The sequence below is a fragment of the Peromyscus leucopus genome, chromosome 1 (genome assembly GCF_004664715.2).
Source record: "Peromyscus leucopus breed LL Stock chromosome 1, UCI_PerLeu_2.1, whole genome shotgun sequence".
In the NCBI taxonomy this organism is placed as follows: Eukaryota; Metazoa; Chordata; class Mammalia; order Rodentia; family Cricetidae; genus Peromyscus; species Peromyscus leucopus.
This window is the reverse complement of record NC_051063.1, coordinates 180,549,345-180,574,412: the sequence shown is the minus strand read 5'-3', so window position 1 is coordinate 180,574,412 and position 25,068 is coordinate 180,549,345. Positions and strand designations below refer to the sequence as shown.

Sequence of the window (25,068 nt, the reverse complement as noted above, 5' to 3'; positions counted from 1 at the left end):
TTTTCTCCCTGCTGAGTCAAGTGCTGTTACACTAACATCTTCTCTTTGTTTTGGTCTCTAGAAAAATTTTTATGGGCATACAATGAAGTATATATTCTTAAGAAATAATGAAAACATCTGTGTCAAGACAGTTAATCTTTACCTAATTTTGTGTCTTTTCTCTTTTTCACTTACATAATTTACACATCTACAAATTGCTTAAACAGTTCTTCAAGTCACAAGACAGATACTTGACTGACAAGGTTGAATTTTTGAGGCCTCTCAACAGAATGGCTTCACACCTTGGAGACTCCTTTAAGCCCCAGTTACCAGAAAATGACCCTTTATTAGACTCCATGGAGTCTATTCCAACTCAGGTTTCTGCTGTGCAGGGGATAGAAGGTATCTCTAACTTGCCTATTGCTCAGCTCAACTTTCCCCAAAATGACAGTGTCTCCTATGCAAAGCAGGAGCTGCAAGCACACTGGAGAATGTTTAACTCCTGGTTGCAGCCAGAAAAGCATAGCAAGGAGCAGATGATTTCTCAACTTGTCTTGAAGGAGTTTCTCATTACTGGTAAATTCAAGGACAAGTTTGCCTTTAAAGAGAAATGGGAATCAAGTGACAGAAACATGGGGAGATTCATGGAGGGTCTGACTGATGAGTGCTTGAAGCCTCCTGTCATGGTGAGTACCTTGGTTGAGAGATGGTTAAGTCAACAATCAAGACAGTCATTTTGATTTGACGAAAAGTAGAAAATGTTTTAGTTTTTTAATTGGTAAGACTGTATCACTGCCCACCCAACATGTTTCCAAAAGGGACTATCTACTGTTCTATATTACTATGAATAAAACAGAAAAGAGCTTATAACTAAATTATGATCAAAGTGCATTGTATGTATATATGATATTCAAAGAATTAATAAAATTTGCTCCAATAACCATAATCTGTTCTGAAGTTTGTACCGGCCAACATATGCATGTGTGCACTGTATTCCACTTATGAGGAATTTCAGAGCAAAAACTCTAAATGAGAGCTTATACATTTAACTATCCATATAAATTATTTTATAAACATGGAAATGAATAAAGTATAGTTTGTAAAAAAAAAAAAAGGAATACCAACAACATTTATCTATCTAGGTAGATTAATCTGTCTTTTCGAAAATATTATTTAAAGAACGGGAGAGAAAGGTTATCTACTGCATCTACTGTTTTCAAGCCTATTAATTCTGTTACTCTTCAGAGTTAAAAAATCTCCAAGGATGTCTGGGCATTGGGAAAAGCTCTCAGCCTGTCCCACATTCATCAAGGTCATGCAACCAACTTCATAGTCTTCGCATTGGCCCTTTGTGTCTTCTGCATTCCTTGTAGAACTGGAGGCTCACTGTGATGTTTTCTTCCTAATTAAACCTAATTGCTTCATTGAATTTGCTCTGGTGATGTGGACACCTTTTTACTGACATGTAATTGGTTGAAAGTCATTTAGAAGTTTTCCCTGCCCCCTATGCAGATGGTGTTATGGATCTAGAGTTGAGCTGGAAATCACTCCTGTAGTAGAAAAGGAGACCTGGGAATAATAAACCTATAAACTCAGGGCCCAGAATCTCATCTCAACACAGGACAGACTCAGGCTTTCAGTCTGGCTCTTGCTATTCTGTCATCACACAGCATGCAGATGACAATTATTTTCATGTCAAGACATGGATAATCATAAACCTGAGGCTTACATGGCTAGGGGACTTGACTATATTGCTGTGACTAGAATTATTTAACAAGAATTGGAGGTTGTTTACTACTGGGTACAGAAGAGTCCGTTGTCCACCCCTTCCTGTAAAAATCTAATGTCTTCTACAAGACCCCAAAGATTATCCCCCATTAAGTTGGAATTGTTTTCCTTATTTATTCATTCTTTCCTTTATTAATTTATTCATTGCTTCCTTTCTTCTTGCAGTTTCATTCCACCCTTTATGAAAATTTGTTAAATTTCTACCCCTAACCAAGAAGCTATTTACAATTGAAACCTTCTAGGAGAAAAAAAATCAACTTTCTTCAATGGAGTGACACTGTGTATTAACCACACTCAAGGGCAGGCTTCATATCAGGAAGAGATGGCCAACACAGATTGGACACTATATTATTTCAGTATTTTTTCCCATTTGCTTTTGTTGTTTATAAGAATCAGAAAGAAAATAAAGTATAGTGGTTATGGAGTGGGAGAGGATTAGAAAGGAGTTGAGGAATGTGGCAGATTATATGAGAAGCCTTCTGGAAAGTTGCAAATCAATCTACCTTAAGATCCAGGTATGCCACTCTTGGTCATATAAACACAGGATTATTCATCCGACAACAAGAATACTTGCTCAACCATATTAATTGTGGCTTTATTCATAATAGCTAGAAACAGAAGAGTGGGTACAGGAAATGTGGTACATTTACACAATGGTATATTACACTGCTCTTAACAAAATGACATCAAGAAATTAAAAAGAAAATGGATGGAACTAGAAAAAAATATCATGAATGAAGAAACCCAGACCTAAAATAATAAATATAATATGTAATCCCTTAAAAGTAGAAGTAAACAGCAATCAAGCTACAATTCATACACATAGAGATGTTAGGAAAAGAGGAGTAGTCTCAGAGTGACACATGGAGCTCCCTGGGAAAGAGAAATGAAATCGGTTTTACATGCAGACTGGGTAGGTGGGAACAAGAATGGTAATCAGGTGGGGAGGGAGATGGGGTGCAGGGAGAGAGTGCAGGGAGAGACTTGGAATTGTGGGCATTTGGAGGTGGTATGGAAAACTAGTACAGTGGAAACATACTGGAATTTATAGTCAATCCTTTGAGGACTCCTACTAAGGAGGGATTCACAGGATCAACTGGGCATCTCTTGTCACCAAGCAGGGCTCCCAGAGGCAGGACAAGGTTATATTTAATTGAGTTGTTGGCCAAGGGGGTCCCATGGAAATCCCCAAACAACCCAGGCTCTTGCTGACACAAAGGGCTGCTCTCTGCAAACTGATTGTTCGGCTGAGGACAACAGCCACACAAATCATTAAACGTGGAAAAGGAGAGCTGGTGCCTACATGGAGCCTTTACCCCTACAGTCTAGACTCTTTGGTGCAGGAAGGTACTCTGCAGGAGACAAAAAGAGAAATATGGACACCAGCACAGCCGAGAAACCCTTGACCTATAATCTGTCTTGCCTGCAAAATACACTAGGGCAGTTGTGGCACAAACTTGTGGAGTAGCCAACCAATAAACTGATTAGATATACAGCACACTCCAAGAGAAGAAGTCCATATCCAACACTGCTTGAATAAGCAAGAACCAGAGACTAAGTGGCCAGAGACCTAGGGTAAAATCAAACACCAGTAATTAGGAAAAAACGGATTCAATACACATGACTCCTAATGATACTCTGCTATTCTCAGAGATTTCAACACTCAAAATTTTCAGTGTTGTGGTTTTAGATTTCAGAGTTTTTAATCACTGAACTTCATGCCTTCTTTGGGATAATGGCATTTAGGGTTCTGTATTTTGTGCTGAGGCCAAGGGGTTTTTGAAATCAAACCACAGTCTTTGTGGTTCAAACTACAAGACATTAATTTCAAGGTATACAATTCAAACTAACCAATAGAGTGCTTGTAGAAAACCAGTCAGGTGGCTGTGGTAGTTTGAATGTTAATTGGCTCCCATAATCTCATGAGAAGTGGCACTATTAGGAGGTGTGGATTTTTTAGAGTGGATATGGCCTTGTTGGGGGAAGTGTGTCATTGTGGGCTAGGCAGCCTTTGAGGTTTCCTGTACCACAAATCTTAAATGGTCTTATTAATAAAAAACCCAGAGCCAGATATTGGGGTAAATTCTGAAAGATCAGAGAGGCAGAGAGCAAGCCACTAGTTCTTACCTCGACGAAATCCTCCACTGAAAGAAAGCAAGTTCCTATTTCCTCACACCTCATATGCCTTTCTGTGTTCTGCCATATTACTTCCTGTTATTAAAGGTGTGTGTCCTTCCCAAGCAAAGACATGAGATCTTAAGTCCTGGGATTAAAGGTGTGTGCCACCATTGCCTGGCTCTGTTTGCAGTGTGGCCTTGAACTCACAGAGGTCCAAATGGATCTCTACCTCCCAAATGATAGGATTAAGGGTGTGTGCCACCACTATCTGGCTCTATGTCTAATCTAGTGCCTGGCTCTGTCCTCTGATCCCCAGATAAGTTTATTAGGGTACAATATATCACCACAGTTTCCCATGCTGAATATACCACCCAGTGTCAGTTGACTTCCTGTTGCCTGGAAGATTTAGCACGCTCAGCCCCAACACCATGTCTACATGCATGCCACAATGCTCCCCGCCATGATGATAATGGACAGAACTTCTAAAGCTGGAAGTGAACCTCCCCAGTTAGATATTTTCTTTATAAAAGTCATGGTGTCTCTTCACAACAATCAAAACACTAAGACAGAAGTTGGTAGCAGGGACTGGGGTATTGCTGTCATAGGCCTGAACATGTGTTTATTTTGAGTAATATGGACTTTGGTCTAGTATTTCCTCACTATGCCCACTTTCCTATGTTCTAGGATGGTAATGTATATCCTGTGCCATTATATGTTTGAAGTATGTGATTTTTTTTATTATGGTTTTATAGGGGATTAAATTTAAGAGATTTATGAATCTCAAGAGACTGAACTTTGGGCTTTTAACATTGTTCAGCGTGTGAAAGACTCTTGGGACTTTTGAAGATGGACTAAATGCATTTTACATTATGATATTGTTATGAGCTTATGGAGGCCAGGGAGTGCAATGTAGTAGTTTGAATATGATTGCCCACATAATCTCATAGGGATTGGTACTATTAGGAGGTATGGCTTGGTTGGAGTGAGTATGGCCTTGTTGGAGGAAATGTGTCATTCTAGGGGAAAGCTTTGAGGTTTCCTATGCTTAGGAAACCACCATTGTGTCAGTCGACTTCCTATTGCCTGCACGACATGGCACTCTCAGATCCAGTACCACACTGGCCAGATTGCTTCCATGTTCTCTGTAATAATGAACTTCTGAAAGGGTAAGCTAGCTATACCAATTAAATATTTTCTCTGTAAGAGTTGCTGAGGTCATGGTGTCTCATCATAGCAATAAAAAGTCTAACTAGGACAGTGGAACAGAATTTTAATTCCAGCACTTGGGGTACAGAGGCAGGTGAATCTCTAAGTATGAAGCCCGTCTGATCTACATAGCAGGCTACAGGACAGCCAAGGATATATAGAGAGAGACTGCATCAAAAAGACAAAATGAAACAAAATAGACCAACACAAACGAGGTTGCTTGAAGTAGGAGAACAGCCCTGGAAGCCCAGAATTCTGCTGGGGAGGTAGAAGCCATAGAATTAGAGACCAAGGTCATGCTCAATTAGTGAGTTTGTGTGCAGACTGGCTTACAAGACACCTTTATGCAAAAACAAGAAAACACTAAAAAAATAGAAAAGGAAAAAAAGATGAAGGAATATAAAACCACCCATTTTTGGCCACACCATTTTAAGTTCTCCCCAGAGTAGAGTCCTCAAATCATATCTATCAAACGTCGTCTTTTCCCAAAATGAAATACAGTCACCTCTCTGTGCCTACACTGCTGAACCTGGTCCAGCCTGTCTTTTCTATGTAGGGCTGCAGACACCTCCTGGGAACTGCCTTCTGTCCAATTCCACTGCCAGAGCTTTTCCCCTGTTCATTGCAGCATTTGGGATCCAAACTATGGAAATCAAGAACTTCTGACAGGTTTGGAATGAACACTCTATAAGAGCACAGGATCAGAATTCCTAGAGATGGAAGTCAGTCTTGATGCTCCCTCAGTGTGGTACTGTCCCCTTTCATTATGATGAGGTGCAATGCTTGCTTAGGATGTGATCTCCTTCCAGAGAAGCCTCAAGCATTGCATGTGAGACACAGAGCTGGGCCTGAGTTAGGATTCCATGTGTGACTGAACCATCTGGAAAGGTTAATTTTCCCTGTTTTGTTTCCTTGCTTGTTTTTGCTGCTGTTATTTATGCATCTGTCAGGTAACAATGAAACCAACTATAATGGTTAATTTATAGGTTTTTTTTACTTTAATCACATGTCTCTTCTCTTTTTAATTCATAGCATTTATACATCCACAAATTGTTAAAACAGATCCTTAAGTCACAAGGCAGAAACAGAACATTCCTGATTGACACTTTCTGAGGATCCTCACCAGAATGGCTTCACTGTTCAAAAAATCTTTTAAGCCAGAGTCACTAGCACATGACCTTGAATTAGACAATGCAGAGTTCATTCCAAGCCAGTTTGGAGAAGAAATCTCTAACTCCTCAGGCACACAGCTCAACTTTCCCCCAAATAATTGTGCAAAGCAGGAGCTGCAAAGATCCTGGGAGATGTTTCCCTCATGGTTGCAGCCAGAAAAGCAGAGCAAGCAGCAGGTGATTTCTCAACTGGTCTTGGAGTTTTTTTCTCAAAACTGGAAACTGTAGCAGAAATCTTAAAGAGTCTTTATTAATAAAATCAAACCTGAGCCAGGTATTGGGGTGAACAGGTAGATCAGAAAACCAGAACAAGCCACAGGTACCTCACCTCACCAGATCCTCAGCTGGTCTTGTTTCCTCAGACTGGAGGCCTCTGACTCCTTATCCAGAATGGGTCTCAGCTGAACTGCTGCTCAAAAGCCTGAATGCTTAACCAGGCCAAATGCTTCTAGTTACTGATCCTCACGCCTTATATATCTTTCTGCCTTCTACCACCACTCCCTGGGATTAAAGACTCGCTTTCTGAGATTAAAGGCATGAGTCACCATGCTTGGCTGTATCCTTGAACACATGGATTTCTGCCTAGCGCTGCCTCCCAAGTGCTGGGATTAAAGGCGTGTGTTACCACTGCCTCTCTCTATGTTTAATATTGTGGCTGTTCTGTCTCTGACCCCAGATAAGTTTATTAGGGTGCACAATATTTCGGGGAACACAATACCACCACAGTAAACTATAAGGACAAATTTGCCTTAAAGAGAAGTGGGAATCAGGTGGCAGGAACCCTGGGAGTTTCACAGAGGGCCTCTTTGATGAGTGTTAGAGCCTCCTGTCAAGGGGAGTTCCTGGGGTGAGAGATGGCTAACTCAGGAAGACAGTCATTTCGAGAAGAAGTACTGAGAAGGTGTTGTAGTTTTTATTATTCATGAGAATGTACTGCCCCCAACAATACCCTTACCAGGGAAAATATCCAGTGCCCTAAATTAGCATGAATAAAGCAAAATAAACCCTTTGCTGGTTTGATGGACACACTTAAATGCAATTTATTTACATGGTGACAGAGAGACTGCGGAATTAATATTGGGGAACTTAAGGCTTTAGAGGAGATATTCCGGTCTTAGAGATGGCTCAGTCAGGGAGGTGCTTACAATGTAATCATGAGGTCTGAGTTGGAACCTCAGCACACACTTAAAAATATGGCTTGAAACAGTAGCATTTGATCCCAATACATGAGATGCAGAAACTAAGGATCAAAGAAGTTACATGTCTTTCCAAATTTGCTAGTACATTTCATTAAGGCACTCTGTCTACAAAGATGAGTTAGCAGAATGACAGAGTAAAATTTCTGATGTTGAAATCTGGCTTTCCCATGCATACACAGCAATGACACACACACAAGAAATGCCTTTAGGATTCCTGATGCATCAGTTCAAAATTTTGAATCTGGGGAGGCTTAATATAGAGGTAATTATATTGGATCCTTTTTCAGAGTCTAGATTTTCATAATTCTCAGTCAGTGACATAAATGACCAATATAGTGAAAATTTTCAAACACCCCATATTCACAATTCCAGACATTAATGTACAAATCACTTCTTAGGGTTTTAGGATATTTGTTTAAATGTTTGTTTGGTCATATTTTTGTTATTAAAAACTTGGTTTCAATGTGTAGCCCTGGATGACCCAGGGACTCAGGGAAATTATACATTCTCTGCATTTCAAGTGCTGGAATTACCGATGCCAACCTCCATACACCACTATTTATGTGAGTTTCTTCCTCTTATACACTAGTTCTCATTTCCCAGTTTAATTCCACATTTACACTCTTTTGAGCTTTGTTTTAAATTGCGAATTTCATGACTGAAACCAGTTCCAAGTACACTGCTGCCATACTGTCTTGTCATGTGCCTAAGAGCAGAGGCAGTGTGCATCTGTGGAGACGATGCATGTGAGGGAGGATCAGATGAAGTTAGGCCCATGTGGTAAACAGAGTCTGGCCCCTTAAAGAAAGGCTCTCTCCTTCAATGACTTGATTAGTTGAATACAGCATTGTGGCCAGAGCTCATAAGAAACTGACGTTGTTTTTGTTGTACACAGAATCCCCCAAAGACCACCAACAGACCAAATCTGATGCAAAAGCAGAGTCTGTTTACAGGAGTTAACTCCGGTACTCTCTGTCCATCGGAGACAGCAGCAGAGCAGGAGAGACCCTGAGTAGCAGTGAGGCAGGGTTTTTAAAGCAAAAGGGGCTTGGAGGTCTACAGACTACATAGGAACAGACTCAGGATGGTTTATGTGAGTGGCGATCATGTTAGTAAGTTTTAATTGGCTAGGGTTAATTGCGGGTTACAGTTACCATTGTTGGGCAGCCTTGTGCTGTCCTGTGCTATCATGGAGGCTTGCTGGCCTTTCATGTACTGACTGACTCAGTGAACCAGGCTCTGTCCATGATTCATGCACATAGCTCTAAGTTGGTGAGGGTTCCCAGTCATTAAACAATTGGCTTCACCTTGAGCAGTCAGAGTAAGTGCAGAAAAGGAGCTACATCAAGGACTACGTCTTTTGTTGATGGCCCTCCCAGAAACTGCTTGCTCAGGTCTCAGGAAACTGACATTGAAGCCTGATCTCTGAGAGAAGACTGAGCAGGCTGTTATGGTGTCTGCTTGGTCCCATCAGTTGTCTTCTTAGGAATGGTGACTCAACACTTGCAAACACAGTGTGAATAGTGACTTAGGGGAGAGAACCTGGGAATGCCAGGATGACATCTTTTGACATGAGGCATAGACAGATGAACCAACCCACACTCTGGGGATCCTGTGCAAGCAGGTTGAGGGCAGTTTTTCTGTCTTCCATAGATTTATTGACAATGGTCATCTGATCTCCTCTAGAGGTCCGTTTCTCCATGCAGGAACAGGGAGCTTGTAATTGTTTTTTTTTTTTTTCTTTTACTCTTTGGGGGCTTAGCACCAAGCTCCCAAATAAATACATGGAGACTTATTCTTACTTAAGAATGCTTGGCCTGAGTGTGGCTTGTATCGAGAAGGTTTTCTAACTTAAATTATCCCGTTTCTCTTTAACTATGTTTTGCTTCTGGGCTTTTGACTTTTCTTTATTCTATATATTTTGCTTTTCCTCTTACTCCCTGGCTCACTGTGTGGCTGTGTGGCTGACCCCTGGAATCCTCCTCTCCATTTCCTTTTCTTGCTCCTCATTCTTTTCTTCTATCCAGCCTAGATTTCCAATCCTATTTATTCTCTGCCTGGCAATTATGCTTACCCCTCTCTCCTGCTTAGCTTCCTTCTGTTCAGCTCCATATTAGACTAATAGAGTGTTTTAGACAGGCAAAGCAAAACAGCTTTACAGAGTTAAACAAATGCAACATAAATGAGTGCTGTAGCATGAATTTAAATGGTCTTATTTAATAAAACTAACCCAGAGCCAAGTATTGGGGTAAACACTAGAAGATCAGAGAGACAGAATAAGCCACAGCCACCTCACCTTGCCAGTTCCTCAACTGGTCCTGTTTCCTCAGACTGGAAGCCTCTTTGTCCTCATATTCTGAATTGCTCTCAGCTGAACTGTGCTTGTCAAAACATAAAAGCTTAACCATCCAAATGCTTCTAGTTACTGGTCTTCACGCCTTATATACCTTTCTACTATCTGCCATCACTCCCTGGGATTAAAGGCTCCCTTATTGCGGCTAAAGGCTCCTTTCTTGGGATTAAAGGCATGTGTCAGCATGCTTGGCTGTATCCTTGAATAGATGGATTTCTGCCTCTGGAATCCTAGGATTAAAGGTGTGTGCTACCACTGCCTATCCTAAGTATCTAGTGGCTTTTCTGTTCTCTGATCCCTGATAAATTTATTAGGGTACACAATATTTTGGGGAACACAATACCACCACAGAGTGTAACACATCTTTGCATCATTAAACAAATATTTCACAGCATAAAGGAATGTAACACATCTTCATCTAATATTCCTCAAGAGAAGCCTCTTTTCTCAGAACATGTCCTCAAACTAGTCAAGAGGCCTTTGAAACAGCAGAAATCAGCAACAACTCCAGCACAAGAGAATGCAAGGACACTCTTGCAGATCCCACAAGATACATTCTGGACAATTATCAGTACGGAACCTGGATCGCAGAGGGGTATCTTGTGGGGTTCCATTCCCAAACACAGTTTCATAGGCTCTCTTATTTCCCCAGGGAATGAAAAGAGAGACTATGACCACAACTCTCTCTGCAATGCTGAAGGAAATGGCTGTGTTAGTAGTCTCATACATGAGATGGATTCCCTTCTAGTTATCCAGAGAGGTCAGTATCCTATGCCTGAAAATGTGGGTGTTCCTTCTGGAATCCCTCAGGAAGTTAGAAGGGCAAGTCAAAATTCATCCAGCTGTAAGAAGAGTCCCTTTGGGACCCTGTTTACCAAAATCATGATATAATACCCATATATGCAGGTCAAAGGTCAAGAACCCAGCAAAACCTCAAAACTACAAATTCTCGGAATGTCCCCAAATATTCAAATATCCCTGTAACCTTTCAGCCCACCACAGAAGACACAGCGATGAGAGGCTATTTGTCACTCCCATTTGTCAGAAAGGCTTCTATCCAGTCTCAGACTTCCTAGTTCATGAAGTCTGATATAGACCAGAGAAGCCACAAGAACAACCTGAAGGTTCATGAGAGAATTCACACAGGGGAGAAACCCTACACCTGATCCCTGTATAACTGTAGTTTCCACCAGTCATCCACATCCACTGTCAAATGAGGAATTGCCACAAATCAGACTGAACCGTGTACTTCCTCACCAGAGGTTAGCAGGGTTCCAGCTCAGTGTCTCATCTGCACATGAAGAAGCATGTAGTTTCCAAACAACAAACAGATGTGACATGTTAACTTCTGGATTGTTCCCTCTATGTGTTGTCACATTCCAGTGCCATGTGTGGGTAAAGATGATGAGTCATTTGTGTGTTCACTAACATTTTTTAAATGTCTTAAGGTATCTTATAATTTGTGCCAGATATGTATTAAATACATGGATGGAACTGTAATAGAATTGCCTCTTATGTACATTTTGTGTGGTGTGTGTTTGTGATTTTTGTGAGTTTTTATCTGTTTTTTTTTCCTGCAGTCTTGCAGAATGAGTGACCAATGGAGGACTTAGTTGTCAGTTTTTTTTTATTTTTGAGACAGGGTCCTTCTTATTTGGAGCTTTGTACACCAGCATATCTGGTACTGCAGATTCCAAACATTCTCTGTTTTCCAGGTCTCATCATTACAGGGGTTCATGTCAGTGCCCTGCCATTCTCTCGGACTTTTTTCTACCCTGTTATGGCCACAAATCCAAGTCTTAGGCTTGCATGGTAAATGCATCACTTTTTCAGCCATCTCCAATCCGGTGAGTGCTTACAGGTCAAGAATATACCCCCACCTGTGTGGACAGTGTTCCAAAGTAGTATAAAAATATTCATTCAATTGCAGTGGTTCAGAGCAGCCTACAATACTTATGCCATTAACACTATACTCTTCATGGGTAGAGTCACAACACCTAGAAATTAGGGAGTAGAGATGATTATATGGAAGCTGGCCTGAGAGGATGATAAATAGATTACAAAATGCAGAGGTTGTCCATGAATAAACACCAAAAACTGCAATCAAATAAGGAAAAGGGAATAATAGCTATATTGAGAAACTGGAACTCTGTGCATAGTTGAACCCAGCATGCATAGGGTCACTGAGCTATTGGCATCTTTATGTGGTTAATTTAATTGAGGAAGCTGAGCTGAGTTCCAGTGTCATGTAGAAATGTTGAGGATGAATTATGACTTTCCCCTGATGTCCCTGGTTCAGCCTTAGAGTAGGAAACCAGGAGTCTTTAATTGTTAAAATCCAGAATTTATTCAGCTGACATAAATTCCAACAGAATTTATACATTTTCACATTGAAGTTCTTTACTGTTGGTGTACTTATGGCTGATTTCTCCACAGCATTTGCTTTCAAACACTCTGCTTATGGTGGTGTGTTCTCTAGTCTTTCTTTCCTTGTGAGATTTTGTAAGTTGGATGATTTAGGCTGCAAGATTTCAACAGTAAAGTTTCATAGATTGTGGTTGGGCGAATATTTCAGTCTTTATAATCTTTCAAGATTCTAGCCTTCTGGTGATTACAGAATTTTGGATCAGGGTCATAATGTACCTTATGTATCCAAATAAAGTCATAGCCTAAAGACGATGGTTAAGTCCTGTACACCTGAACAGCAGAGGACAGAACTCAGCTGATAGCAATGAGATATCCTGATGGCATAAAGCACTCCTGCCATCTCAGCACCTGGGAAGTGTGATGGGGCATCAGATGTTCAACCATTCTCTGCTACAAAGTGTGTTCAAGGCAACCCTGGCCTACCTTAGGGCATTTCTAGAGAACAACAAAATGTGGTTGGTTATTAAAGTAGAGGACATGCAGTCTCAAGGGCTTGGGAAAGTGAGGGTGGATTTAGAGGACTTGAGAGGACAAGTAATTGGTGAACATATTAAAAGTACATTGTATTCATATATGGTACTCTCAAAGATTTCATAAAAATGCATTATTAAAAACTGCAACAATAATCATTATTCTCCCTTAGTATGTGCAGAGAAACATGCAGACAAACAATTTAAAGGAGCTTCAGAGTAAAATAACACTAAATAAAGAGCCATGCATTGCCTATCCATTTAACTTACTTCATGTGTGAAATAGAGTACAGCATAGTTCAAAAGTGATGAATGGCATTTGCATAGTGAAATTAGTCTGACTTTTAGCAAAAGTCTCTTGAAGAGAGGGACATAAAGATTATCCACTGCATCTCCTTCTTTTACACCTATTTATTCAGTTGTTCTTCAGAGTTTAAAATTATCTGTTAAGGATGTCTGAACATTAGAAAAGGCTCTCAACTTGTCGTATTGAAAAGACCTGTTTGGGAGGCATCTAGGCAGTGGGATCAGGTCCTGTGCTCATTGCATGAGTTGGCTGTTTGAAACCTGGGGCTTATGCAAGGATGCTTGGCTCAGTCTGGGAGGAGGGGACTGGACCTGCCTGGACTGAGTCTACTAGGTGGATCTCAGTCCTCGTGGGAGGCTTTACCCTAGAGAGGTGGGAATGGGGGTGAGCTGGGGTGAAGGGGAGGGATGCAGGAGAGGGGAGAACAAGGGAATCCGTGGCTGATAAGTACAACTGAATGGTATTGTGAAATAAAATTAAAGGAAAAAAAAGAGAAAAGAACAAGCAGGTGCCATAGCGGGGTGCTCAGTCTTCTGTAGCAGGACTCTTAAATGTTCTCGCCAGTTCCTTTGCTGATCCTGTTTCCTCAGACTGGAAGCCCCTGAGTCCTCATATCTGAATGGCTCTCAGCTGAACTGCTGCTACAAAGCCTGAAAGCTCACTTCTTGGGATTAAAGGTGGGAGTAACCATGCCTGCCTGTATCCTTGAACACATGGATTTCTGCCTTTGGAATGCTAGGATTAAAGGTGTGTGTTACCTACCACTGCCTATCCTAAGTGTCTAGTGGCTTATCTGTTCTGTGACCACAGATAAGTTTATTAGGGTACACAATATTGTGGGGAACACAATACCACCACATTTCTTCTTTTTTTGGTCTAAAATTAAAAAAGCTTATAACTAATACAAGAAAAACTATCTAATAAGTATACACATATATACAGTAAAGAATTCCATTACACATATTTGCAATGTCTAGTCCAGTAACATTTGATAAACTCAGACAAAAAAATTTCATTGCTTATCCTATGTAAAACAATAGTTCCTTTTTAAAAGTGTTTTGCTTTTTTATAATAGATTCAGTAATCTACCTTTTGTCATTTTTATATCTTCCCCCTTTCTTTTTAGAGTAGATTCAATTGTCTGCCCTTTTATCTTATTACTTCTTTATCTTTTTTTTCCTTAGGGTAGATTCAGTGATTTTCCTCATATCTATATTCTCTTCTTTATTTTTCCTTTTTTTTTTTTTTTTTTTTTTTTTGGTTTTTCGAGACAGGGTTTCTCTGTGTAGCTTTGCGCCTTTCCTGGAGCTCACTTGGTAGCCCAGGCTGGCCTCGAACTCACAGAAATCCGCCTGGCTCTGCCTCCCGAGTGCTGGGATTAAAGGCGTGTGCCACCAACGCCCAGCCCTAATTTTTCCTTTTTTTTTAAACAAAACCTCTGAATCTAATCTCCATAATTAGCTTTTTCCCTGACCATTAACAATTAACAACTTGTAACCAACTATCATAAACAATGACAATATTCATAACTCATAAACCAACCTAAACCTCCCATCCCACCGCTTGGGAATGTGGGCGTTGTTTTCTAAAAAATACTTTCTGCTTTCTAGGGGTGAAGATACCTTTAGGGAATCCTGAAAAGAAAATTATTGGGTTAATTGTCAAGTCCTGTATCATTTGTCCAGTCGATGCATAGTGAGAAAGCTCAGGGCTTGTCTCACATCCTTGCTCAAGTAGTCTGTCAGGCTGAATCATCTCAGCTAGCCATCTCAAAATTGTCCTGAGCAGTTTGTAGTCCAAAGCTGATCTTTCCTTGTTGTTAATCAGCTTAATGGCTTTACCATAGTCGATGTGGATTCATTATTGTGGGGTCCTATCATCCTTTGAAGATTCCAAAGTCGCTGTTAGGTGTGGTCATGGTTCACTTTAGAATGTTTTTTTTGTCCCTCCTCTGTGGTTTGGAGCAAACATAGTCTCATAAATGTCTGTTTCTTGGAACCATGAACGTTCCTCCATAGAAAAGAAAATCTTCACATCAATTTTCTTGCCAAACTTTCCCAAACTGACCTTTGTCAATGTTTTCTTGTAACACGATGTTCCTGGCAATTCTCTGAACAAGCATCAGTAAACCCTTCATCCCAGGTAGCAGCATCACCACAGTCACCAATAAGATGAGAAGAAGCCAGCAACTTAGAGTAGCAGCCACTGCCTCTCTGGTCCTACCACTGTTTGTGGCTCGGCCACAGCCAAAGCTTCTCCTAGGTTGGCCTCAAACTCAGGATCCTCCTGCCTCTGCCTTCTTCAGTAAATCCTACTGATGTGCGCCACCACAACCGGCCGGGTGTAGCTAGGGTCTGAGCTGGGGCCCACAAAGCCACAAACAAGTGGCTTGTTCGTGAATTCGTAGCACAAACATTGTGCACCAGATGTATCAGGAATCTTAAAAGTTCTTGCCAGTTCCTCTGCTGATCCTGTTTCCTCAGACTGGAAGCCTCTGAGTCACCATATCTGAATGGCTCTCAGCTGAACTATGCTGTTCCAAAGCCTGAAAGCTTAACCAGTCAAATGCTTCTAGTTTCTGGTCCTCAAGTCTTATGTACCTTTATGCTTTCTGCCATTACTCCCTGGGATTAAAAGTTTGCTTTCTGGGATTAAATGCGTTTGTCACCATATCTGCCTGTATCCTTGACTCATGGATTTCTGCCTCTGGAATGCTAGGATTAAAGGTGTGTGCTACTACTACCTATCCTAAATATCTAATGGCTTTTCTGTTCACTGATCCAAGATATGTTTATTAGGGTACACAATATTTTGGGGAAAACAATACCACCATAGTCTTCTCTCTGAGATCAGGCCTCAATGTCAGTTTCATAGACTTAGGTATTAGTTTCTGGGAGGGCCATGAAAAAAGACAGTTAATCACTGATGCCCCTGCCAGCAGGACCAGGACATAGGACACACCAGGTCTGTGCCACTGAACCAGCCCCTACAGTCAGCACTTGCTAGGCCAGCCAGTCTCCACAGCAGCTCAGGGACAAAACATGGGACTGGTCCATCCCCGCAAAAAATGGGTAACTGTAACCCCAAACTAACCCTAGCCAATTCAAGTTCCTAGCATAACTGTCACTCACATAAACCAATCCCAAGTCTGTTCCTATGTAGTCTGAAGACCAGAAGAACCCCTTGCTTAACCCCTATGAAATCCCTGCCCCATTGCTTCTCTGGGTCTCTCCTGCTCTGCTGCATCAGACAGACAGAGACACCAGGGATTTCCCAACAACACTAAAAAGACTTTGCTCTTTTTAATTTTTTTTAATCAGATTTGGTCTCTTGGTGGTCCTTGAGGATTCTGGGTACAACACTATATTCAGCAACTTCATATTCTTAACATAGGCTCTTTGCATATTCTGCATCCCTTGAGAAACTGCTGACTCACAGAGATGTTTTCTTCCCAATACCTCCTAATTGCTTCATTGGATTTGCTCTTTGGATTTGTTCACATTTGAACTGAAAGCTAATTGGTGGAGAGTCATTTAAAATTTCCTCATTTCTTTATGTACATGATATTATGGATTGAGAGTTGAGTTGAAATCCACTTCTGTAGTATGAAAGGGGACCAGGGAATAATAAAGCAATAAATCAGGGCCAGAGTGTCATCTCAACACAGGCCAGACTCAGCGGGTCAGCTCACCAATTGCTACTGTGGCATCACACAGGATGCAGGCGAGAATTACTTTCATATGTCCATATAGATAAAGATAAACTTGAGATTTTCCTGGGTAGGGTGAATTCACTATATTGCTGTGACTAGAATTGAGTTTAAAACTATTTTAACAGGAACTGTTGGGTATTTACTACTAGAGGTAGCATGAACTGTATCCATCCCTTCTGGTGAAAATCTAATTATTTCTACCAGATCCCAAAAGTAATCCTTAATACCTTTGTACCTTAAAGTACAATCTTGTGGTCTTCTCTGCATTTCTTTTTCTTTCCTTTTTTATTTATGTAATCCTTCATTCTTCCTTCCATTTTCAATATACTTTTGATAAATTTGTTATATTTCCATCAGTAACCAAGGAGCTATTTGTGAGTGATTGTTGCCAGGAGAGGTCAAATCAATTGTCTTCAATCTAGGGGACCATTGGCACTGGAATGAGACAGAGGGCAGGAGGCAACTAGGAGAGTCTGAGACACAACATAAAAAACCAGAGGCTGAAGCAGGTTCATTTCTGTTGGCGGAGAGAGTGGCATGTATTTTCTCTTTGGAAATCATGAGGTTTAATAGACATGAGATGAAGACTGTGATCTGCAGAGGAATTAAAATTGGGTGGCCAAAAAGAGCAAGGTGATTTTTGGTCTCTCTTTATTTTTCCTTTGATTACTTTTTTCTTTCCTTTGTTTACATTTCTATCTTTGATTTTGTTGTTGCAATATGTTTACTTTGAGTCCATTCTTCTTACAAATTCACAAAGTCCTTGTGGATGGCCTTGCACTACAATTCTATGGCTTCTACTCCTCGGATCTGGGGTTGAAGATTGCCTCCCTCCTTCTGGCATCCTTTGTGTTTGTTTTTCTCTTTAATTCTATTTTGAGAGACTTTCTATCTCTGAAACCCCAGCTGGAATCCACTCTGTAGTCTGAGATGGCCTCAACTCAGATATGTACCGGCTTGTGTCTATTTAGTACTAGGATTAAAGGTGAGTACAGGGATTAAAGGCACCTGACTTTCTCCAAGCATTAGAATTGTAAGGCAGAAATGTGTCCCCTGCAATTCTCATGAAGGAAGTGCATAGTGAAACTAAGGGATATGCTTATGATTCTCTGGAAACAAATGTTTTCATAGGAATGTTTCTTCAGGCCAACATTGCTTTAATTACTTAAAACATAGATATCATCAACAAACTGAAGATTCAATCATTTTCACACCTTTTGGCTAATCCATTTGCAAAATTTGATCATTTTTTCCCTATTATGTGGATTTTTTTTATTCTCCCAGAAGAATTGAGGTTTGAGGATTAAACATTCAAAATTTTAGTATTATGGTTTTAAAGGACTTCAGACTTCAGAAATATTAGTCACTGAGCTTTGAGGCTTCTTTGGGATGATTGCATTTGGGGTTCTGTCAGTTTGTTGGGATTAAGCACATTTTGATAGAAGACCACAGTCTTTGGGCATAAGACCTCAACATGTGGCTATCAGGGGAAACAATTCAACCTAACAATCATCATGCTTGGAGAAATTCATTCATAGTAACACAAGCATTTAATCCCTTCACTTTAATCCCAGAGCCAGCATCTGTGAGATTGAAATTAAACTGGACTACATAATAGTTACAGTACAGCCAGGGATACATCCGGAGACAATGTTTTATAAAACAGAGGAGCAGGAACATCAAGACAGTAAAGAATAGACAGAAAATGAAAATGGATTCTTGAAGTAGTGAGACAGCTCTGGGCCCCCAGCACTGAGTACTTTGAAGCCATAGAATTATAGTGCAATCATTGTCTACAACCTAATGAATTTGTGAGTAGACCTGGCTAACAAGGCAGCCATTTGCAAAAACAAGCAAACACCAAAAAAAAAAATAGAAAAGCAAAGAAAAAAGACAGGAAAATGTAGACAAAATTCTAAACAGTCTTAATAAATAAGAAACACAGAAGCAAATAGAGGGGTAATAGCCAAAGAGAATAGAGAATTAGTAAAGAGCCACTGACTACCCTTTAGCTTACCATCAAGTTGTAGTTTCGTACACCAGAGAGCTTCATCCTGCCTAACCTGGGATTTTTATTAACCAGAACTTTCCTGTTCTGCTTTCTCATTGACTCTAAGACCAGCCACATGTCTTCTTAGTCACTGCCTGTCTATACATACATCCAGGTCTCTAAGGTTGGTACTGGGATTAAAGGCTTGTGTCACCAGGCTTGATGTGTCCTTGACCACACGGAGACTCTGCCTGCCATGTCATCAGATTAAAGCCTTGGACTACTACTGCCTGATTTCTGTTCCAGGCTCCCTATGACCTCTGATCTCCATGCAAACTTTATCTATTAACATACAAATAAAATCACTTTCAGCACAATTAAAATATCACCACAGGAAAATCCTCATTTTGTATATACATTTGAATTCCACCCTATACTACAATCCTCCTCACATATCTATCATACGTCATGTAAAACAAGCCAAACACCTTCACTTTGACCCTAGAGATGAGCCCAGGAAAGCCTGCAGTTTCTGTGTTGTGCTTCAGGCACCTCCTGAGCTCTTCTCTCTTGTTTCATTCCACTGCCAAGAGCTTTACCTTGTTCACTGCAGCATTTGAATTCCAATCCCTATGGATATCAGAAATTTTTCACCAGTTTGGAATGAGCTATATGTCCGAAGTCATAGTAGATTAATGACAATCTTTATATTCCCTTTCAGATTGGTAATGTCCCCTTTCACTGCAGTGACTGACTATATGCTTTGGATGTGTTCTCCTTCCATGGTATAATCTAGGATTGCATAGAGATGAGGGGCTGGGGGTTAAGGGAGGTTTCCATCTGTAATTCAATTAAAAGGACAAGTGTCTTTCCCCTGTTTATTTAGCTTGTTTTTTTTTTCTGCTCTAGTGAGGCTTTGCACATTGGCCAGACTGAACTTGGTCTTCCTAGGCTACTAGGCTGTTCTAGGACTGGAGACCCTTCTGCTGTACTCAGTGATTAATAGGATTAAAGTGTTGACTGCCACACCCACACACAAGAGGTGTGGTCCAATCTCATCAAATGATTGGCTTCTCAGATTGAATCACTGAAGCCAGGCACTATAAAAGGCAGACAACTTGAAGAGAACCTCAGGTGAAGAAGAGCAGTGACCTGGAGACACATTAGATCCTAGTGCTTGCTGGAATCACTGGAGAAATTCACTGTAGATGTAAGTAACTGTAGAATAGGAACATTTGACTTCTTTGTTGCCTAGTATGTGTGTTTTGTGAATATTTGTGGGGTTTGAGAGATGCTGTTTCACAATCTTGGGAGATCTCACAGATGGAGTGTGGTCCTTTGGACCTTTCTGATCAAGGGTTTAACCATTAAAATTCTGAAGGATAGCAATATGCTTTTTTTATAGACTTGCCTTGGCTGTCCTGTGAGTTGAAGGCTGTTGGTCATTCAGTTTCAAAGTTTTTCTTATGAAAGTTTAGCTTTGTGGCTCTTTAGAATGGGAGACAAGGGTGAAACTTAATACGTCAGGTTCAGCAACTACAACTTCACCTTTGATAAGGAGGGAACAGACAGCCTTGTGCTACTGAATGCCTTGCTGTTCTCTTCTTTCAGGTCATCCCATCCTCAACCCAGGATGTTTCTCTCTGATGAGTCATGTACTGTTACACTCATATCTCTCGTTCTGGTCTTTAGAATAAATTGTGTAGGACTCTGTTTAAGTATTTACTGTCAAGATATAATGGAACTGTGGTTATTGGAATGTTTCTGGGCCCCATAAATCCTAGGGAGTGGCACTATGAGGAGGTGTGGCCTTGTTGAAGAAGACTGAATGAAACATGCCTTTAATCCAGACCTTGATGTGGAGGGCACACCTTTAATGTGGCCCACACCAACTGGAGTAATTGAGTCACTATTGGAGTGGGATTTGAGGTCTTTTTCTCAAGCTTCAATCAATGTGTAAGATTGTATCTGTTGATGTAGCATGTATCAGTCTCAGCTCCAGCACCATCTCTGACTTTCTGAGGCCATGCTCCCCAAAATGAGGGACTGAACCTCTGAACTGTAAGGGAGACACCAAAATGAGATGTTTCCTTTATTAGAGTTGCTGTGGTTATGGTGTCTTTCACAGCAATAGTAAATGCTCAATAAGATAGAAACCATCTGTGATAAGACTCTTAGTTGTTATTATTTAATTATGTCTGTTTTAATTTATAGCTTTAACATATTCACAAATTTCTTAAACAGATCTTCAAGTCACAAGACAGATACTTGACTGAACAAGTCAATTTTTTGAATTTTTTGAGGATTCTCAACAGAATGGCTTCACAGCACAGCAACTCCTTGAAACCCCAGTCACCAGAAAGTAGCCTGGAATTAGACAATAGGAAGTTTATTCCAACCCAGGATACTTCTCTACAGTGGGAAGAAGATATCTGTAACCCTTCCATTGCTCAGATCAACTTTCCCACAAATGACAATGGTTCCCGTGCAAAGCAGGAGCTGCAAGCAATCTTGGAGACTTTTATCTCCTGGTTGAAGCCAGAAAAGCATAGCAAGGAGGAGATGATTTATCAGGTGGTCTTGGCTCAGTTTCTCAAAATTGGGCACCAAAAGGACCAGTCTGTCTTGAAAGAGAAGTGGGAATCAAGTGGCAGAAACATGTGGAGATTCATGGAGGGTATGACTGATGAGTGCTTGAAGCCTCCTAGCATGGTGAGTACCTTAGTTGAGAGATGGTTAAGTTAGCAATCAAGACAGTCATTTATATTTGGGGAAAAGTAAGAAGATGGAGTTATTTTATATGTGAGCCTGTCCCACTCCAACAAAATATTTACAATGGGAGATTATCTACCACTATAAATGTGATATAAATTTAATGGGCTTAAAATACAAGAAGGCCATGGCTCTTTTAACGGATACATTTATATTTAAAATATTTACATGGTGATAGGGAGACTGGGAGATGATATTTGAGCAAAGCTTGTAAGGGTTTAGAACAGAGACCCTGGGATTGGAAGACTGCTCATTTATGTATGTGATTTATTGTAATTTTGAGTATTTAGTTGGACTTGCAGTACAATCCTAAAATGCTGGCTCTCAGACCTAGTCTGTTATTCCAGGAACTGGGCTTTGGAAACTGGGGATCTAATTGGCTTAATGGTTTTCTAAATTGTCTACTACATGTCATTAAATTCCTATGTATAAAACTGAATGTGCAGGAATGAAGAATATGGATTCTGATGCTGAAATATGGCTATTGAATGCACATTCAACAGTGACATACCCCTAAGAAAAGCCCTGATGAATAATAGTGCTGCAATTCAAAGTTTTAGAACTGAAATTCTTAATTTAGATGTAATTACATTGAAACTTCTTTAAATGTCTAGGTTTGCATAATTCTCAGTTACTCTCAGAAATGGTCAAGGTGGTGACATTTTTCAAACACTCCATACATACATTTCTAAATGTCATGGTTGAAATAACTTCTTATTGCATTAGACTTTTAAATTTGGATATTAGTTGGTTTGTTTGGTTGCTTGGTTAGGGTTTTTTTTTTTCAATTTGGGACTTGCTTTTGTTCAACTGGCTTAAGTAGGATTCAGAGGAATTATACTTTCCCGCATTTCAGGTACTGGATTAAAGCTGTCCACCCCCACACCCTAATGTTTATTTGACATTTTTACTCTATGCACTTGTTGTTATTTCAGTTTGTTTTACCCCACATTTCACTCCTTTGATTTTGTTTTAAACTGATCATTTCATGATTGAAACTGAATTCCAAATAAAATGCTGTCATGTTCTTAACTGCAGAGACAACATGTTTAGGTAGAGACAATATATGTGTTAGAAGTGTTTCAGTCAGATGTGAGTTGTATTAAGGACATAATAATAGAAAACAATACCCCTTCAAATATAGCTATGATACTAGGGACATCATCAACCAAGGGTTTTTATCTAGAGTTCGCAGATAAATTTAGCAGCCAAAAATATAAGTATTGGAAGTAAAACCCACTCCCACAGCAAAGTGAAGTGACATTTAAACAGATAGGGACCACTGACAGACTAATGGCTGGAAGTGGGGGATGGGAAATCTTCAGCTATATGGAATGAAAATGTCAGAGTCATGGGCATGAAAGCAGAAAGTTACAATTGCCAATGTGACACCAGGACACCAAAAGGACATCAATTACAAAGTTACGTTAGACATCCAAAGATTTTCAGAAAGAACTAACTATCACTAATCAAAGGCGGAATTAGGAGATTCTAGCATAGCAGCCATCTGTCAGACAAAGAATAGAGAAATGTTAAGGGTTCTTGGCCCTGAGTAATAACTATAGATCCTGGGTGCAAGAGAAGGAGGAAAAATAAGGAGGTACGAATTAAGAAGATACAGAGAAACTCTAGCCATACAACTCTTTGTTAAACAGAAAAAAAATTATTAGAACAGATAACTCCCATCAAATAACAGAAGAGGCCCCAGAGGTGCAAGACCCACAGGCAAGTCTGTGTCAGAATTTTTCCAGGCTCCTTTGGGTCTTCTCGATCTTCAGACTCCCTCCCACCTGATATGTCCTCCCTAGCCTTTGGGTCTTCTTAGTAAACCAGCGATTTCATTATGGTTGCCCTAGACTGGGTGGAATGGGGACAGTCCTGGAAAACAATGAGAAGCCTTTTTTTGATGGAGTAATTCTCTATTTTCTGGATTGGAACAAGAATTCCTTTCCTTGTTCAATGCATTGAGCAGGTGAAGAAAACGTTGTGGTTAGACATTGCAGAAACCCATCCTTACTTTTCTATTGGAACAGTGACTCAACACTTGCAAATACATTGTGAATAAGGACTTTAGAGAATATAACTTGTGAATGACAGAAGTAACACCATTAGAGATGAGAGATAGACAAATGACTTAAGTCACAGTTCAGTGATCCCATGCAATCAGTTAGAGGACAGGTTTTCACTCATCCTCAAATGCACAGATTCATTGGCAATGGTCCTCTGGCTTTGTTTACAGGTTCACGTCTCCATGCATGGGCAGGAAGCCCTCTTTTCTGAGAACATGTCCTACAAAGAATCCATGAACCTTCTGAAAGAGCAGCAATCAGCAAGAAGTTCAATACAAGATAGTGCAAGGACACCCTTGCCAATCTCCCAAGACATGTTATTGACAACAGGTAAGTGTCAGGAAGCTGCACGGAGGAAGGGTGTGGTGTCGGGATGTTTTCTTGGGCACAGTTTCATAGACTGTCTTATTTACATAGGACAAGAAGACTGTGAATATGGCCAAAACAATTCCTGGAGCACTAGTGATGTAAATGATGGGGATAGTAGTCCTGGAAATGAGATGGACTCCCTTTCCCTTACCCAACAAGGTCAGATTTATGATCCTAGAGACAGAAGTGTTTCTGATGGAAATCCTCTGGATTACAGCAGATCAAGTCAAGTCACCTCTAGGTACCAGGAAGATTTTGAGGGAGGAACTTCCTCTGAAGATGTCCCTATGGAGGTAAACCCAGAGATTATCTCCATGCCAGAGCAGACAGAAGACTGCCAGAATCATGATGCAAGCTCCACACGTGGGGGTTGCCAAAAGAGACCTCTCAGAGTCCCAAAGACATACAAATGTGAGGAATGTCCCAGAACCTTTAAATATCCCTGTAGACTTTCAGCCCACCAGAGAATACACAAGAAGCAGAAGTCTTTTTTCTGTAACACGTGCCATAAAGGCTTCTATACTCACTCAGACCTGAGAGTACATAAGTTCATACACCAGAAAAAAAAACCTTACAAATGTAGTACATGTCGAAAGTCTTTCAGCAATCAAACAAATCTGAAAGCTCATGAGAGGATTCACACAGGAGAGAAGCCCTACACCTGCTCCCTGTGTAACCATAGCTTTCGCCAGTCATCTACATACCACCGTCACCGGAGGAATTGCCACAAATCAGACTGAACTGTGTACCTTCCTCACCAGAAGACAGCAGGGCTCTAGGTTACTGTTTCATCTGTACTTGAAGAAGCATGTAGTTTTGAAATAGCAAGTAACCATTGAAGACAGGACTTGTAACTTCTGGATTGTTCCATCTGTCTGTATGGATAAAGAAGATGAGTCTCTTTTATGTTTAGTAATATTTTTCTAAGGCCTTAAATAGCTTATAATTTCTTCCTGATATATATTAAATAAATGATTGGAATTATAATACAATTGCATCTCATATATATTTTGTGTGGCCGGTGCTTGTGATTTTGTGAACTGTTGTCTGCTTTTTTTTTGCCTCAGTTCCACAGTACGAGTGGACAATAGAGGTCTGCATTGTCAGTTCTTTATTTTTGCCTTGTTTGAGACTGGG

The 25,068-nt window shown here is 40.4% G+C and overlaps 1 protein-coding gene across 1 annotated transcript; it reads left to right on the top strand.

The window, feature by feature from the left end:
• The first annotated feature begins 269 nt into the window (after window positions 1–269).
• Window positions 270–24,671, top strand: LOC114710864 (zinc finger and SCAN domain-containing protein 4-like). Its single transcript, XM_028895161.2, has 4 exons — window positions 270–665; window positions 20,966–21,433; window positions 23,733–23,892; window positions 23,980–24,671. Exons 1-4 carry the CDS (start codon window positions 270–272, stop codon window positions 24,669–24,671), a joined length of 1,716 nt encoding a protein of 571 aa, XP_028750994.2.
• The last annotated feature ends 397 nt before the right edge of the window (window positions 24,672–25,068 follow it).

Coding starts and splice junctions, on each gene's coding strand:
- LOC114710864 (XM_028895161.2), top strand. CDS start 270: ATGGCTTCACACCTTGGAGACTCCTTTAAGCCCCAGTTACCAGAAAAT. Junction 666..20,965: donor GCTTGAAGCCTCCTGTCATG/GTGAGTACCTTG, acceptor TTTCTTAAACAG/ATCTTCAAGTCACAAGACAG. Junction 23,893..23,979: donor AGACATGTTATTGACAACAG/GTAAGTGTCAGG, acceptor TTATTTACATAG/GACAAGAAGACTGTGAATAT.